The sequence below is a fragment of the Notechis scutatus genome, chromosome 6, assembly GCF_049901735.1.
Source record: "Notechis scutatus isolate UNSWTSFEM ecotype Mainland chromosome 6, rNotScu1.2, whole genome shotgun sequence".
NCBI classification, from domain to species: Eukaryota; Metazoa; Chordata; class Lepidosauria; order Squamata; family Elapidae; genus Notechis; species Notechis scutatus.
This window is the reverse complement of record NC_142014.1, coordinates 21,137,618-21,156,338: the sequence shown is the minus strand read 5'-3', so window position 1 is coordinate 21,156,338 and position 18,721 is coordinate 21,137,618. Positions and strand designations below refer to the sequence as shown.

General features: G+C 44.1%; 1 protein-coding gene across 2 annotated transcripts in view; it reads right to left on the bottom strand.

Moving 5' to 3' along the window:
* PARVB (parvin beta) overlaps positions 1 to 15,348 on the bottom strand; it is a 53,182-nt gene extending 37,834 nt beyond the window's left edge. Inside the window, exon 1 of one of the 2 annotated variants that reach the window (XM_026677617.2) lies at positions 14,810 to 15,348. In XM_026677617.2, the coding sequence (XP_026533402.1) occupies positions 14,810 to 14,921 (112 nt within the window). In that variant the 5' untranslated portion in view covers positions 14,922 to 15,348. Of the gene's footprint in view, positions 1 to 80; positions 130 to 14,809 lie in introns of those variants that run through there. The other variant, XM_087969478.1, reaches the window with a different exon arrangement.
* Between the last annotated feature and the right edge of the window lie 3,373 nt (positions 15,349 to 18,721).

Genomic DNA, 18,721 nt, shown 5'->3' with positions numbered 1-18,721 from the left:
TTTGCCCGAAAATGAATAATGGTAATGATAGTAAATCAAGCCCCTTTACCCATGTGGTGATGTTCGCAGGCTCCACTTACCAAAGAAAATAGCTGGACCTGGATTGTTGCAAGTATGCCACAGCCTCACAAAAACTGTTAAAAGAAGACATCTTAGGGTAATTTTTTTGGCACCATCGAACATTGAACCATTACAGAGGAAGCAAAATGCAAGTCATAATTAAGGAAGTCAGAATAAATATTCCTATCCTTGCACAATTCTGCAATCTTTTCTTACAAGGATGAACAAGTCAACACAATTGACCATGCCCTTATTATCAACATGAGCAGCCATGCAAAACCTACAGTTGTGTGATGAACCTCTTCACTCATTGCAAACCAACTTACTTACATGTCAACACAAATTTTAAAAGTACAATTGCATTAGTTTTTAAGAAATATGAATCCAAACAACACATGTCTGAAGGGAATGTGAACGTATGAAAATGCACAAAAAAAAATCGAGATAAGGGAAGCATAAGGAAGAAAATTGCATTCAGTTCATTTAGATTTTTGTTTTCTTTTAAAATGCACGCACAACAATTTTGTGCAAATAAAGTATTTACTGAGATGATTAAAAAGAATCAAGGGTCCAATCACACTTGGCCAATAAAAATTCTATTCTATTCTATTCTATTCTATTCTATTCCTGTTCTGTTCTGTTCTGTTCTGTTCTGTTCTGTTCTGTTCTATTCTATTCTATTCTATTCTATTCTGTTCTGTTCTGTTCTGTTCTGTTCTGTTCTGTTCTATTTCTCTTATTCTATTCTCCATTGACTATTAACTTGCTGATTTGATTGGCTTATATGCTACACGCCTCAGATATTTGGAGGGAGGGGATGAATTCCTTATAATTGCTTATTGTTTGATTGTTCTGTATACTGTTAAGTCTCAAGTATTATTTAATCAATTGTATTATTGATTACAATTACACAATAATAATAAATATCAATTATTTAATTAAAAAAAATAAAAATAAAAAGAATCAAGGGTAGTAAGAGTATAAGTGAATAGAATCGAGAAGTAATTGGTATAGTTATAGACTTTGTTAATTAGTATGAACAGAGTTACAGAATCATTGTAAAAAGTGGAATTTTTTTTAAAAAATGTTGAAATGTTGAATAAATAAATATTTTTTAAAAAATGTATAGATTGTATTGGACAGGACATGTAAGTGTATAAAAAACATCATAGTATTGTTTAGTATGTGATTAAGATATGTAAAAAAGAAAATCCAATAATTTTTTTTAAAGAATCAAGGGTAAAAATAATGCTGAATTGTATTTGCAAATACCAAGGTAGACGTGTCCAAATGTTCATATTATCAATGGTCCTAAAGTGAGACCTTCATTGAAAAGAAGCATTTTAAATGTAATCTTCTATGAAGTCTGTTATGATATGCACAGAACAACCCTTGAGTAACAAGGATATGCACATGGAAACGTTCATGAGAGTAGTTATGAATAATTATTCAGCCACACACAGATACACTAAATTGAGTTAAAGTTTACTTTAAGAAATAGCATAGTCCAATAAACGGTCCAGGTCATATATGTATAACAGTCCAAAGAATATCCAATTACAAAGTCTTCTTAGAGGTTGCCTTTGTCATTTACAGTAAACAAAGATATCAAAGTATAAGCACAGCATAAATACAACCGAGAACCTTAGATAGCAAAAGATTGTCAGAGAGACAGAATGTCAGAAGAGCAAGCTATGATCTCTAGCTCCCTCTTATGGTAATTTGCAATATAATCAACCAATCGGAATATAGTATAAATCAATACAGTGATTTTGTCTTAAAGCTACAAACGTACATTGTTGGTTTATATATTGCCAACCCAACTAATCGGTGGACAGATTCCTAACAAGGTCCCACTAACATAACACTTTGGAGGAAAAAGCTAAAGAATGACTGAAAATAAGAAAATCATGCAAAGCCTTGAAAAATCTATTCAGTTACTTTTAAATTTGAATAGAATAGAGCTGGAAGCTTAGACCTTAGACGCAGGAGACTCTATACTCGTGATGGCGAACCTATGACACGTGTGCCGGAAGTGACACGCAGAGCTACTTCTATCAGCACGCGAGAGGTCGCCCGGAAGAGCCCCACTGCGCATGCACGCGCTTCCCCGCCAGCCGACTGTCAAGTATCTGCTGCACATGCGCAGGGGCAGACACGAGCGTGGGAGATGTGCATACATGCACAGAGGCTTGCGGTGTGCAGGGGGTTCCATGCGCATGTGCAGAGGAATCCAGTGCAGGGGAGTCACATGCACGCACAGAGGTGCATGATGCATGCACAGGGGCTCATGCGCACATGCACAGGGGCGGAGGGAGTCATGCGCGCATTGCATCATGGGTGCAGGCACGTGAGCGCACGCACACTTTTGGCACGCAACCTGGAAATGGTTCGCCATCACAGCCCTGTACTATTCCAGACAAGTGGCTGTCCAGTCTCTTCTTATAAACCTCCAGTGTTGAAGCATCCATAACTTCTGAAGGCAAGCTGTTCCACTGGTCCTCACTGTTAGGAAGTTCTCCTTAATTCCAGATTGCTTCTCTCCTTGATAAGGTTCCACCCATTGTTTCTTGTCCTGCCCTCTAGTGCTTTGGAAAATAAGTTGACCCTCTCTTCTTTTTGGCAGCCCCTCAAATACTGGAAAACTATTATGTCTCCCCTAGTCCTTCTTTTCTCTAGACTACCCAAACAAATTTTGCAACCATTCTTCATGTTTTAGTCTCCAGGCCTTTAATCATCTTCTCTGTGCTTTTTCCAAAGTCTCAACCATATCTCAATCAATAAAAAATTCAAAAATGTTCCCCATATTTTCGCTCTATCTTTGAAACATTCCACTGGATCCAAACACTTCCGCTTATTGTTCTTTGGTATCCCTTCCTGAGGCCCAAGCCTGCTGCAGACTGACCAGATTGTTATTATTATTCAAGGTTTTCACCTGTAGACAAAATATTAGTTTAAAATCCCTGATGTGTCGGAAAGAAGGAATTCACAATGTCAGATAGAATTATGCCAACTCCTGGTGCTAATCGCTTGAGGAATGCTGAAGAAAAAACATCTATATTGATTTAAATAGAGGTGTTTTTTTTAATGTAAAGCTTGTTTAATCTAAACTCAACTCTCTGGAGTTCATGAAGTTCTCCCTCACAGAACTTTTGGGACAATACTACAGAAGTGATTTGAGCTACTTTCTTCTAAGATGGGTTTTCAGCTGAGATTATTTTTTTTCTTTTCGTCTCCTACCCTAAAATTTCCCAGTGAGATTCTGCCCAAGCTCTAAGCCAGGGGTTGGCAACCTTAAACACTCAAGGAGCCATTGGAACCGGTTTCCCACAGAAAAGAAAACACCGGGAGCCACAAAACCCTTCCCGTGCCAGACTATTTCCTGAGTGGCCACAAAACTAGCCTATATAGTTGAATTATACATTCTGTTTTCCTCTGAAACTTTTCTTTTCTTGGATTTACCCATGGCTGGCCTACTGGGAGTCGAAAAGCTCAATAAATCATGTGCTGGTGGGTGTCACACACATTGGCAGTTGTGACGCATATTTTGAGTGACAGGGAGCCGCAGCAGAGGGATGAAAGAGCCACATGCGGCTCCAGAGCTGCAGGTTGCTAACTCCTGCTCCAACCATATCCATACCTGCTTAATGTTTCATTTCGGACAGGTTGCTGCTTCCTGCGCTATATTGCCATAAAAACAACAAACATCATTTGAGATAAGAAGTAAAGAAGAAAAAAAGAAAATGATAGTGCCAAGTTATTTCCTACTTTGGCATTTTGTTGTAAGTGTGTAAGGCATGTCTGTAAGATAAATTCAGAAAAAGTCAAGATGGTGACCACCACAGCGGAATCAAAGCTCTGTGCCATCACACATAAAAATACAGGTACAGCTTTGATCCCAATGTGGCCACTATCTTGACTTTCTTGACCCACACTCTGCAGTCATGGCTGTGCGCAGATGAAATGATATGAATACTCTTAAAGCATTTGATTTTTAATTTATTATAGGCTATATCTCTAGTTATTTATTTTATAAATAATACAGGGCAGTGAATATATCCAATCTTATTCCTCCTGTTTTTCCCATAACAACAACCCTGGGAGGTGGACTGGGCAGAGAGCGTGACTAGCCCAAAGTCACCCAGCTCGCTTTCATGCCTAAGGTAGGACTAGAACTCATTCTTTCTGGATGATTGGCCCCAAATCACCCAGCCATCTTTCATGCCTAAAGTGGGATTAGAACTCATTCTTTCCTGGTGATTGGTCCAAAGTCATCCAGCCAGCTTTCATGCCTAAGGCGGGACTAGAACTCATTCTTTCCTGGTGATTGGTCCAAAGTCATCCAGCCAGCTTTCATGCCTAAGGCGGGACTAGAACTCATTCTTTCCTGGTGATTGGTCCAAAGTCATCCAGCCAGCTTTCATGCCTAAGGCGGGACTAGAACTCATTCTTTCCTGGCGATTGGTCCAAAGTCATCCAGCCAGCTTTCATGCCTAAGGCGGGACTAGAACTCATTCTTTCCTGGCGATTGGTCCAAAGTCATCCAACCAGCTTTCATGCCTAAGTGGGACAAAATTCACCATCTCCTGGGTTCTAGCCTGGTGCAAAACCAAACTGGTTAGTGGTTTATAGTGTGTAAATCAAGTATTTTTAAGTGAAATGGTGATGTTTAATTTTCATTTAAAAGAACTGATGAGAAACATAAATAAGTAACTTAATAATAAGCGAAAAAACTACATTTTCTGATATTTCAGACTCCGTGTTTGCTTCCTTGAATTTTACCATTTGTATGTTAGCCATTTATTTATGTTACACATCTTTGATCTTGCTTAGTTCATAATCTTTTCTAATTCTTTTTTCATTGAAAAAAAAAAAAAAAAGCAACTGGTGCTTTTGAGAGGCCCCCTGAGCCAAAGGTGACACAGGTCTATTGTCTGCAAATTCAACAGGAATTTTTCTTATCTCCCTTTCAGGAAAAGGAAAGGATAAAAGAGCGAAAATGAAGTTTCCTATCTGGAAATGATGCTCACTCTGCAAATAATGTGATTGATAAACACTCTATCTGGAACAGGCCAAACAATCCTGAACAGACCTTTCTACTGAAGGGGAATTTTGCAAGTATACCCCCCCAGCTGAATGCTGAAAGATACATAAAAAATCTAATACATTTTCCTCGCCCTAGCTAACAGGTCTACAAACAGTGATAAACTTTCCCATCTATATTGAACAAAAATACTACATTATATAAACGAATATCTCTGATGTAGAAATCTATTTATCTAATAATCCAATTGACCCAACGTCTTTTCACATATATATGAAGTCGGTTAACCATCTGTCAGCTGTATTTAACACGTAGAAAATCCACAAATGGCTTCCATAAACACCTCCCAACTTTTCAAAGGCCCCCCAGAGGCTCTTCACCCTTAAAAGCCCCACTCCTTGGCTCAAATTCTGAGACAAAGTTGACCACACCATCTGGATTGGTTTGTGGGTTGCCGCCTTCCCAGATGGAATATTCTAATCTGGTGTCCTTCTCCACAGGATCAACTGGATTACCAGCAAAGCAGCCATCGGCTCCTGGCAGTCTGGGTAAAGAAGAGGAGAGAAACCCACCAGAAGGGGATTATGATACTCGTGTCTCCGCACCCAAAAAGCAGCATGAAAGGGACATCTGAACAACCTACATCCTGGGTGTTTAATGCAAATGGAAAAAGTGTGTCTCCTCTATCATTATTTGTAAAGCCTTTCCCCATCTCTTGCCATTGTAGAAAGTTAATACCTACCCCTCTCCTAGAAGAATGAAATATTTTAGGAAATATTAAAAACGCAGAATATTATATTCCCTTAAGGCAGGGGTCTTCAAACTTGACAGCTTTAAAACTTGTGGACTTCAACTCCCAGAATTCCTCCTCCAGTCATGTTAGCTCAGGAATTCTGGGAGTTGAAGTCCACAAGTCTTCAACTTGCTAAGTTTGAAGGCCCCTGCCTTAAGGAGAAATGGAGGAACATGCTCTTGGAGACAGAAAGCAGCCTCCACCTTTCTTAATAGCCCCCAGCAGTTGTCAGCACTTAAAGAGATAAAGAGCTTATTGAAAGAAGCCAAATATCTAGGTAGCCCTATTCATAGGCAAAGCAAATACTGCAGGCAGAAATCCATTCGAGACAGGATATTTTAAAACGAAGGCAGGATGGTAGGATTAGCGCTCACTCAAGATCCAAACCAGGACAAAACCATTAAGCCATAATAGGAATTGCCCAACATCCTTTCAGAACACAAGCCCCTTCATTGCATCATCTCAGTTTGCACCACCCCCAGCAAACTTCAACCAAACCTGGGAGCTCAGACAACCTATAGAGCCAGCTATGACCCCTACATAACCCGTATAACAGCCACTAGAATACATGTTCTTGCACAGAAACAGGAAGCTCAACTGCAAAGCCCATGGGGTCAGCTGCCAGAGCCACATGTGGTTCTGTTCATCATTAAACCTTCTTTCCAATCAGCCTCCATGTTTCCAGTGTCTTTCTCCTGGCTTGGAACGGAACCAGATGGATATTTCTTGCAACACCATCACCCCCTGATGCTACCATGGGTAGGAAAGCACATGGCACCATCCATCAGGGAGGGAAGGCACATCAGATATCCTTTTTACAGCTGGATTGGCCAACAAGAGCCTTATCTGCATTTGGAAGAAGCATTTCAGATTAAAGTATATCTTCGTGTACAGTTATTTCACAACTGGAAAAAAGATAACAGATCACACTTCTTGCTATTTGGAGAGGGGAAGATGAAGCGAAGCATTGCAGGCAAAGAGGCTGCAAATACTTTTCCTGATGTCCGTCGAATTAAGAGCTAAACCATCCTGAGTATTGGGACTACCGAGTGGGACTTCCTCCTGGATAAGCCTGTCTGGAACTAAACATTTTTCACATGGCCCTTTTAAAATGAGAGTAGTAGAACAATCCTGGGGAAAGTTAAGTTTCCTCTGTGGATACGGATGTGAAACTGATCCTACACACACACACACACACACACACACACACACACGCAACTTCAGGTGACTTTTTCCTTCTTTGAATCCAGGACATTGAAGGACCTATATGATTAATTTCTGGTGTTTTTTTTCCATCGAGTTAAGAGCTAAATCATCCAGTGTATCGGAAAATACTGAATGGGACTTCCTTCTGGATAAGTCTGTCTGGAACGAAGCATTTTTCACTTGGCCCTTTTAAAATGAGAATAGCAGAGCAATCCTGTGAATGTGTAACTGATCCTACATACACATAAGCATTGTGCATGCGCGCGCACACACACACATCCATGCAACTCTAGGTGACTTTTTCCCTCTTTAAACCAAGGATGTTGCAGGACCTATGACTAGTTTCTGGTGTGTCTTTTTTTTTTTTTTACTCACCATTAAACTTAGACGGCATTTGAACCTGCAATCTCTGAAATGAAGTTTGAACGAGTGGATTTCACCAACCTACACAAGAAAGCTGCTCTGTTTCCTTTCCCGGTTCATGCAATGACCTAAAAGCCAGGAACGTTCTGATCATCAAAACCATCAAAACAGCATCAGCTAAAGGAAGTGACTGCTGGATTTTCTGACAGATACACAAGAAACACTAGCCTCCAGTTATACTCATTTAGAAGTTAAAGGCAAGGAGATAAAAATTCCCGTCGTATTTCCTGAAGCGCTTTGCAACGATTTCTGGGGCATTCTTCAGAAATCTACACAGCAACAAAGTCTATATCCAATATAGAAGTAGCCAGAACCTTTCCAGAGCCACTAAACATAGGCTGTAATCAACTTAGGCAATCCTGGGATATTCTTGACCAGTTAATTTTTTTAAAAAAAATCAGCCTTTAACTGATAAAAGGCCTGGAGACTAAAGCATATGAAGAATAGTTGCAGGATTAGGGTATGGCTAGTTATTCTCTCCTAAGCTTTCCCCCAAAGCACTAAGCAACTCTGTCTCCCAGCAAAACCTCTTTTATTAAAGGAATGTGAATTTATTGCATTCGCATTCAGCCAACGGCCTGGCAAACAGTCTTGAAAAGGTATAATTAGGAGCTCAGGCCTTATCTATCTTGGAAAGCTGTCGGGTAAATATTTCCACACATGGTGTTGACAGGGAAGGGCTGCGCACAGAGTCTCTAGGTTACACAGGCAGATCTTCACGAGGCTAGAACGAACGAACGAATTTGTTTCCTGCAAAAGCCCTCTCCCCTTTTGCTTCTCTTTTAATCCTTACGGGAGGGGCCATTCATCGTCAACCTGTGGCCTTACTCCCACGTCGACCCTGAGTTCTAAATTGTGCCTTCCTTTTGGCAGCTCTGGGCATGCACAGGCTGGGAACCGGTTCCAGAAGCTCCCCTGCCTTACTGCTGTCTGAGCCCGAAGACAGCTGATGGCTGCCAGCCTGCCCTGGTCCCATCTCTGCCTCTGATGCAGAGCCCTCATCCAAGTCTTCCTCAGCCTCCACGAGTGGCCCAGGTTCCTCCCCAACCTCCTCGCTGTCCGACTCTGCTGCCAGCTTCATCAGCCACCGGCGGGCCACAACACCAGTCTAGAAAAAAGAACTGGGGGGGACATGATAGCAGTATTCTAGTATTTGAGAGAGGCTGCCATAAAGAGAAGGGGGTCAACTTATTTTCCAAAGCACCAGAAGGCAAGACAAGCAACAAGGGATGGAAGAGAAGCAACCTGGAATTGAGGAGAAATTTTCTAACAGTGAGGACAATTAACCAGAGGAAGAGCTTGCCTTTAGACATTGTAGGTACTTCATCACTGGAGGTTTTTAAGAGGAGACCGGACAGTCACTTGTCTGAAATGGTATGGGAACATCTCCTGGTTGAGCATGCGCGGCAGATACCCGACAATCAGCTGGCTGGCAGGGGGCGCGCATGCATGCGCAGTGGGGCTCTTCTGGGCAACCTCTCCGGTGCCGACAGAAGTGGCTCTGTGTGCCACTTCAGGACGCAAGCCATAAGTTCGCCATCACGGAACTAAATCATATCCCTGATGAATATACAGTAGAGGTGACAAATAGATTTAAGGAATTGGATCTGATAGACAGAGTGCCTGAAGAACTATGGATGGAGGTTCGCAACATTGTACAAGAGGTAGCAACTAAAACCATCCCAAAGAAAAAGAAATGCAAGGAAGTAAAGCCACTTTGTAAAATTACATCTATCCTTCTACCCCCTGTTTTTTTCTGGACAATTAGCATTTAAGCAATGTAGCCAGGATCCCTATTGCTCTTCATGGTGCACTTCAGTGAAGTCAGCTCTGTTTTATTAACCGTATAGCCAACATCTAACCTTTTAGACTAATTATGTCTGGCTCTGGAACTGTACATTTTTTAGCATTGTCAGCACCAACCACTCTTGGCCAAACTTCTGAGGATGTCCAACATGCCACACGCCAGCACCACTGTGGTGGCACAATGACACCCCAGGAGCAGTGGCTGCAACCCCAAGAAACCTCTATTACATACACTTCTTACCTTCTTTTAAAATGTATCATATTGAAATCAGGGGGAGGAAGAGGCAACATGGCTGCCACAACCCTTGCAAATGTTTGAGGCTTCTGTATCAGCCTGGACCCCTCAAAATGCGTTGATCCTCACTAGCCTGAGCAAAGTCTACTGAGGTGGTGCTATAAAGCAGGGGTGTCAAACTCAAGGCCCGCGGCCTGCATCTGGCCCATGGGGTGCTTAGATATGGCCCTCAGGATCGCCTTGGAAACAGTGAAGGACTGATCCAGGGTGCCTCTGCCAGTGAAAATGGAGCTTGAGAGGGCCATGTGTGGACCTCCCGAGCTCCGTTTTCAGCTGCGACGGCCTCCTGCAGCGCTCTGCCACTGAAAACAGAGCTTGGGAGGGCTGTTTTCTCTGGCAGAGCGCTGCAGGAGGCCGTCGCGGCTGAAAACAGAGTCTGGGAGGGGGTGCCATCACATAGGTGCCCTGGGAGGGGTGCACAGGGTGCCCCCTGACACCAGGGGTGGGATTCTACCGTTTTGGACCGGTTCGAGAGAACCGGATGTTAAATTTGCACCTGGTTCACCAAGCCAATATTTGAACCGACCGCCTGGCCCCACCCACCCTGCCCCTCCCCTCCCAGGAGTCTCCACGTGGCCCATTTTCGATGCAGGGAAGTGCAGGGTCTGAGAGAGGGAAGAACAGGCCTTCCGGAAGGCCCGGAAGTCTGGAAACGGGCCTGTGAAGAAGCTTCTGGACCTTTTGGGAAGGCGAAAAAACGGCCCTCCTGGAAGTTCCAGTAGGCCACGCCCACCGTGGCCACGCCCACCCAGCAACGGGGCAACGAACCAGTTGCGGGGATTTTTGAATCCCACCCCTGCCTGACATAAGTGACATTGAGCTGGCCACACCCACCCCGGCCCCGAGGTCAAACACTACCCTGAGGCGGCCCTCAATGAAATCGAGTTTCCTCCCCCGCCCGGTATAAAGAGAGCATCCCCAGGCACATGGAGAGATGCAGACATACTAAGGGCATAATTCACACCATTTCATATCGCTTCATAGCTGGACTTCGTAGCTAGAGATGGACAATGCCATTACACGCTCAGCTGGTTTCAGGTCAAACCCAACATTTCTATAAGGTGTACAGGCAGTCCTTTAGTGACCGTTCAAAGTTACAACGGAAAAAAAATGTCTTGTGACTGTTTTTTCACACTTATGACCATTGCAGCATCTCCATGGTCATAGGACCAAAATTCAGACGCTTGGCAACTGACTCATTGATGACAGTTGCAATGGTCCTGGAGTCATGCCTGATTCCTCCTTTTGCCGTTGTAACTTTGAATGGTCACTAAGCGAACTGTTGCAACTCAAGGACTACCTATATTTTGCAATTTTCTTGGTAATATTTTCAGAACAATTTGTCCTGGACTCCACCTTCTTCTTTTTGAGCTGAGATGGGGGGGTGGAAGACGACAGTTCCAAATTCCCTCAACTAAAGTCCTACACTTAGGCAAGAAAAACCAAAAGTACACATATAGACTGGGTGAAACCAGGTTCAATAGCAGTGACTGTGAGTCTTAGTGGACAACCAGCTAAATGTGAGCCAGCAGTGTATAGCAGCAGTCAAAAAAGCTAATGCAATCCTAAATTGTATTAACAGAGGGATACAATCAAGATCAAGGGAAGTACTAATACCACTCTATAAAGCCTTAGTAAGACCACACCTAGAGTACTGCATCCAATTTTGTTCACCACATTATAAAAAAGATGTTGAGACTCTAGAAAAAGTACAGAGAAGAGCAACCAGGATGTTTAGGGGACTGGAGGCTAAAACATACAATGAACGGTTGCAGGAACTGGGCTTGGCTAGTCTAGTAAAGAGAAGGACCAGGGGAGACATGATAGAAGCCTTCCAATATTTGAGGGGCTGCCACAAGGAGGAGGGGGTCAAGCTATTTTCTAAAGTGCCTGTAGGCCAGACAAGGAATAATGGATGGAAACGGAACAAGGAGAGATTTAACCTGGAAATAAGGAGAAACTTTCTGACAGTGAGAACAATCAACCCATGGAACAGAAGTTGCCCTCGGAAGTTGTGGGAGCGCCATCACTTGAGACTTTTAAGAAGAGATTGGACTGCCATTTGTCAGAAATGGTGTAGGGCCGCCTGCTTGGGCTACAAGGTCCCTTCCAACTCTGATTATCTGTTATCTGTTAACTTCCTTGGTACCTCAGGCAGGTCTGTCCCTGGTCTCTCCAGGATTCCTCTATCAAATATCTCCAAAACTGCATGGCTATGAGAAAACCAGCATAGAGGATTTTCCCCATTTCTCAGTCCCTGCACCAGAACAGGGACCTGTTCTGACCCAAACCTTGTTCCAAGAAAACAAACACCAAACAGAAAATCCTTTTAATGATTCTTTACGAATTCCATTCCTTCACGGTTAAAAGGCGGTTTCAAACTAATTATCTCTGATAAGAATGAGCCTTGCCAAGGTGGTGCAAGGCTGCCAAGAGCACTAGATAAAGTTACTAAGAAATATTTCAAACACAAAGAGTCTCCAAACACAAACTAAGTTTGTCCGAATGTCCACAAGGCTTGAATACAAAAATTCCTTTGCTTCCTGCAAAGAACTCCGGTTTCTCAGCTGGCTTTTATCTCCTCCGGGAGGGGCTGTTACTTTGCAGCCTTACTCCCGAGTCGCCCGTGCTGCTGCAGCTGCTCTTTCCTTCGAGCAGCCCTGCACACACGTGCACTGGGCACAGGCTCCTCAGGAATCTCTTCATCACTGTTGCCAGCCTCCACAATCTCCGAAGGTAGCACTCTACTCCCTGATAGTCCTGGCCCCATCCCCGCATCACACGCAGGCCCCTCATTTGAGCCCTCGCTCTCCGAAACCTCAGCCGTCTGCACCTGCTGTCTGGCGAACCACAACAGGGTCACCCAAGAAGCTCTCCCTGCATTGCAGCTATAAAAGATAGAGATCCTTTGCCAAAGGACAGGCAGAGGATTTGACTGGCCCTGTTCACTATAGTCATCTCCACCCCCCATGAAACAATCCAGGAGATGAAATGTTTCCTGCAATAGAAATGGATGCAGCACTCGGCCGACCTTGGCAACTAAACAAGGTGAGATAGGCTTAGTCTTCGGATGGAAAAATCACGAGAAAATAGCAATAGCATTTAGATTTATATACCGTTTCACAGTGCTTTACAGCCCTCTTTAAGGGGTTAACAGAGTCAACATTGCCCCTCAACAATCTGAGTCCTCATTTTACCGACCTCGGAAGGATGGAAGGCTGAGTCAACCTTGAGCCTGGTGAGAATAGAACTGCTTGCAGCCGGCAGCAGTAGTCTGCAGTAAGGTAAAGGTTCCCCTCGCACATATGTGCTAGTCGTTTCCGGCTCTAGGGTCTGGTGCTCATCTCCATTACAAAACCGAAAAGCCAGCACTGTCCGAAGACGTCTCCGGGATCATGTGGCCGGCATGACTAAATGCCGAAGGCGCACGGAACACTGTTACCTTCCCACCAAAGTGGTCCCTATTTTTCTACTTGCATTTTTTACATGCTTTCGAACTGCTAGGTTGGCAGAAGCTGGGAGAAGTAACGGGAGCTCACTCCATTACACAGTGCTAGGGATTCGAACCACCAAACTGCCAACCCTTCTGATCGACAAGCTCAGCGTTCTTAGCCATTGAGCCACCGCGTCCCTGCAGTACTGCACTCTAATCACTGCACCACCCATGGCCAGAAAGTTTTTTTTTTAAATAACACCTAATTCAGAGCAATAGCTCTCAACATAGGTAGTCCTTGACTTACGACCACAACGGAGCCCAAAATTTATGTTAAATGAGTTTTGCCCCACTTTACAACCTTTTTTGCCACAGTTGTTAAGTCAATCACTGCAGTTGATAAGTTAGGAACCGGTTGTTAAAGTGAATCTCATTTCTCCTTTGCTTGTCAGGTCAGAAAAGACGATCATGTGACCTTGGGACACAGCAACGGTCATAAGTATGAACCAGTTGCCAAACATCTGAACGGAATTTTGAACACGTGACTATATGGGGATGCTGCCAAAGTCATAACTGTGAAAAACAGAAGTCCCTTTTTTTTCCAGTGCCGTTATGACTTCGAACCGTCACTAAATGAACTGTTGTAAGTTGAGGACTACCTGTAGAGGCACTCCTGGCTCTCTTACCCAACACAGGCTCCAGCTGCCTTCACACAACATGCCCAATCCAGAGAGAGAGAGATGTTACACCTGGCAAGGGGTTGCAGCTGTGTTTGCAGCTCACATCCTGGACATAAACTGTTTCAACTCCTTCCCTCAAAACGATGCTATAGAGCACTGCACATCGGAACAACTAGACATAAGGACAGATTTTCTCAAATGCCATCACTCAGCTAAACAAATAATTCCCTCAACACTGTCAAATTAACTACTAAGGCTGTATTACTATTCTTCTCCTCATCCTTCCTAGTACTTTTCTCTTCCCACCGATGGCTATATCCATTTTGCTTGTATCTTTACAATTTATATTGTTTTTATTTGTTTCCTAGTATGGTTTGATTGCTTGTTGGTATCCTGTGTTGTATGTTATGCTTCTTGACGAATATATTTTATTTTTTCTTTATGTGCACTGTGTGTCCAATCACACTTGGCCAATAAAGAATTCTATTCTATTTCTATTTCTAATTCTATTCTATTCTATTCCTTATTCTATTCCATTCCACTCCTTATTCTATTCTATTCCATTCCTTATTCTATTCCTATTCCATTCCATTCTATTCTATTGGGGTCCCAAAAGGTACTTTTTTTTTCCTCCAAGAGGCAACTGGACTTTCTTGTTTTTTCTTTTGAAGACGTTTCTCTTCTCATCCAAGAAGCTTCTTCAGCTCTGACTGGATGGTGGGGAAATGGAAGGATTTATACTCCTTGCAGACAGCTGGTCATTTGCATCCTTTTAGCAATTTGCAGGTCAGGGTGGCGCCTTTTATCCAAATCTATCCAAATTTATCCAAATCCGGAAAAAGGATTAATTCCACCACCAGGTCTCTTCCCGAGCTTCTACCCACCCGGGACACTCGGGCTGGAGGGGCTCCTAACCTGCCCGGCTCTGTGCCTTTCGCGCAAGCTCCGGGCGACGGTTCTCGTTCGAAGCACGCGGGGGGGGAGCGGGGCCGGACGCAGCCAGAAGGCCGTCCCGTCCTCGTCCCCCGCCCCCCCCCGGCTGCCTGCCCTCCCGGGTCCGGCTACTCACCCTCCTTGGCTTTCTTCTTCCTGCCCAGCGTCCCTCCGAGTTTCCCCAGGAAAGACTCGTCCTTCCTCATCCGATGGGGCCGCAGGGTGGGCGAGCGCACCGGGGAGGACATCGCGGTGGTGGTGGGCGTGCTCGGTCCGGGGCTACATGGACCGCCGGGCGAGGGTCTTTTGGAAGGCGCGCCGGGCTTGTTGTGGAGACCCCCCCCCCTTCCTGGCCGTCGTCGTCGAGGCTAAACGCAGGAAAGCCGCCGCCTCAGGATCGCGCTGTCCGGCTCCCTTCACAGCGCCCTGCTACGGCGAGGAAGTCCGCGGGCGGTGAAGGGGGGTAGAGAGAGACGCGGGAGGAGCTCGGAGAGGTGGGGAGGGGGGGCGCGGCTGGACTGAGAGGCGAGGCGAGACCCCGCCGGCAGTGGCGCACAGACGCCCGCCCCCGCCCGCGTCCGGCTCTTGCGGCTGCAGCTGCTAGATGAGGGGAGGGGTCCCTCTTTTTTTTTTTTTTTTAGGAGGGGCTGCCCCGCCCCGCCGCTTCCCCTCCCAGCCAGGCTCCCCGAAGGCTTGACAAAAGGTTTCCCGGCTTCTTGGCGTCTTTCTAGCTCTCAAAGCTGGAGGGAAGCTACTCCTGAGTTGCAACAGGATTGGGGGCGGGGTGAGGAAGGGAAGGGAGAAGAAGTTGCTGGTGGGGGGAAGGGGGGGGGGCTCTTGGCTGAGCCAAGCCCGGGATTGATGCGGGTCAGGGGGACCACTTGGAAATCTCCCTGTTCCGAGAAAGGAGAATATTGGTAGCTCAAGAGTTGAAATGAGGGGGGGGGGCGGTCCTTGCCGCCCTATGAGCTTTGCTTGCAAGAGGTTTCATGACCCGACTAGGTAACATCATCCGTGCTAGTAAGGAATGGGCTTTGCTTTTTTTTTTATATTCTAGTCCACGGGTGTCAAACTCGCGTTGCTGTCACGTGACGTATTGCAATGTATTTTCTTTTCATGAAGCTGGGGTGGGCGTGGCCTGCATGTGACACATCTGCCTCATGGACTGCCATTTTGACACCCCTGTTCTAGTAGCTTGCCCGGTCAGTGTTGGTGGGATTGGTCTTGGTCCAGCCAAAGATCCACCAAGACCACACCCATCAACCCTGTCATGGCAAACCCCTAGAATATAAATTGAGAGCAAATCCTATTCCCTCCTAACACTGATGATGTTACCCAGTTTGGGTAATGAAAGGTCAGCAAGAAAACAAGCAAGCTCAGCACCAAGGACTCCCCCCCCCCAACCTCCGGGCTGTAGGCTAAGTTAGGAAGACAAAGAAGGCAGCAATGGGAAACCATTGAGGCCAAGAAAAGATGGCCTCATAAGGCATTTGATTTTCATTACTGTAAAATCAGGTGTGTCTTTTCATAAAACATTTTAGCTGGAAAAGAGATGATCAGATTTTTTTGTTTTTGCTATCATGGACTAACAGTCATACGAATAAATACACTATCATGTTTTCAGGGCATAGTAAAAATCACCTTTCACAGAAGTATGTGAAAGTCCACAAGTCTTAAAGTTGCCAAGTTTGAGGACCCCTGGATTACAACACGTGACTTATTACTCCAAGGGTCTTCAAATTTGGCATTCCTGAGCTAACATGACTGGAGGAGGAATTCTGAAAGTTGAAGTCCACAAGTCTTAAAGCTGTCAAGTTTGAAGACCCCCGCTCCATGTCATCATTTTACAAAACAAAAGCCAAAATAGAGAAACCATATGTGACAAAGTATACCCTTAGTGCTTCCATAGGTATGAAGAAAGCTAAGGTGCTGCTAATCAAAATGTCCTTGATCAACTGATCATCAGCAAGTGTGACTACTTCTATAAAGTCTGAACTTCTAGGAGTTTGCTGGTCCTCCAGCATTGAGGTGTGTATTAACACAATGCCAAAGAAGAAAGACATCAGCAGTGATCTTGGAGAAGCAACTATTGCTGCCCATCAATCTGGGAAGGGTTATAAGGCCATTTCCAAACGACTTAAAGTCCATCATTCTACATTGAGGAAGATGGTTTACAAATATTCAAGACATTTGCCAGTCTTCCCAGGAGTGAACATCCCAGCAAATTTTCCCCAATGCTGAGAAAAATCCCAAAATTTCAAAGTTAAATCTCACACTTTCCAGAACTCAGTATGTTAAATGGTTAACATTCATGGCAGTACAATTAGCAAAAGATTGAATAATATGGTTTAGACAAGACCAAAGTGGAGATGTTTGGCCGTAATGCACAAGCGTGGCATATCAGCAAAAACATCTCATACTGACTGTCAAGCACTGTGATGGAGGGAAGGATGATTTGGGCTTGTTTTGCAGCCACAGGAGTTAGCACCTTGCAGCAATTGAGTCAACCAAAAACTCCTCTGCTAAAGTATTCTAGAGTCAAATGTGAGGCCGTCTGTCCGACAGCTAGAGCAAGGGTTTTCAAATTTGACAGATTTAAGACGTGTGGACTTCAACTCCCAGAATTCCTCCTCCAGTTATGTTAGCTCAGGAATTCTGGGACTTGAAATCCACAAGTCTTAAACTTGCCAAGTTTGAAGAGCCTTGAGCTAGAGCGTGGCCGACATTGGGTCATGCAACAGAACCATGATCCCAAGCACACCAGCAAATCTACAACAGAATGGCTGAAAAAGAAAAGAATCAACGTGTTGCAATGGTCCAGTCAAAGCCCAGACCTCAACCTGATTAAAATGCTGTGGTGGGACCTCAAGGGAGCTGTGCATAAAGAAATAACCACAAATCTCTCAATGAACTGAAGCAATGTTGTAAAGGATGAGCTAAAATTCCTCCACAACGATGTGAGAGACTGATAAGAGTCATACAGAAAACAATTACTTACAAGTTATTACTTCTAAAAGTAATTCTGCAAGCTACTAAATCACAAGGTGTGCTTAGTTTTTCATACATGGCTTCTCCATTTTGATTTCCTTTTTGTAAAATAAATGATGGCATGGTGTAATATGCCATGTGTTGTTGTCCATCTGAGGTTGTATTTACCCACTTTTAAGAATTGCTAAGGACCAAATGATTTTTACTATGTCCTGATAGCGTAAAACCATAGAACTCAAAGTGGGTGTGTTTTCAACATGAATGTTAAATTTACATTACAATAAAACAGTAGCTGTCAGATGATCACAATCTCCACTTTCAATAAGGAAATAGTCCAACAGAACGAAAGCTTCAGCAATCATAGGAAGAATAAACACCCTGTTCATTCCAGGCTCTTCATGACTGGATCAGCTGTGTAGACTGTGTGATCTTGATTCTCCTGCTCATGTGCAGAGTAAAAATTAGGAAAACAAACTGGGTCAACCAACAAACTTAAAAGAAGCTGTTGGAATTCAGGGTTACAGACAGGAATTTCCCCCCTACGTAAACTAATATTAAACATGGTTATTCTTTTTAGTGAAAAGCTACTGAAGCTTATTAAAAGTCAGCATCCTCATTTGCTAAGACAGGGGTCTTCAAACTTGACAGCTTTAAGACTTGTGGACTTCAACTCCCAGAATTCCTATTCCAGTCGTGTTAGTTCAGGAATTCCGGGAGCTGAAGTCCATAAGTCTTAAACTTGCCATGTTTGAAGACCCTTGTGCCAAGGGAATAAATTCAATCCGTCATTTTACCAAAGAACTGTTCAAAAGCAAAATTGGGGGGGGGGGGGGGAATTGTCTCAGGAGCCACCTGAACTTTGCAAAGGATTCCAAAATTCCAGTAGAACAACCCAAAAACTTCTTGTTCTTCGAAAACTTATTTAGAAGAAAAAGGGTTCATAGAAAGATGACATTCCTAGGGGAAACTGGCAATAAGACCAGTCATTTAAATATTATAAAGAATGAGAAACTGGTAGCCACTGAGGTTGTCTCTTGTAAGAGAAATGACCTTCATTCTG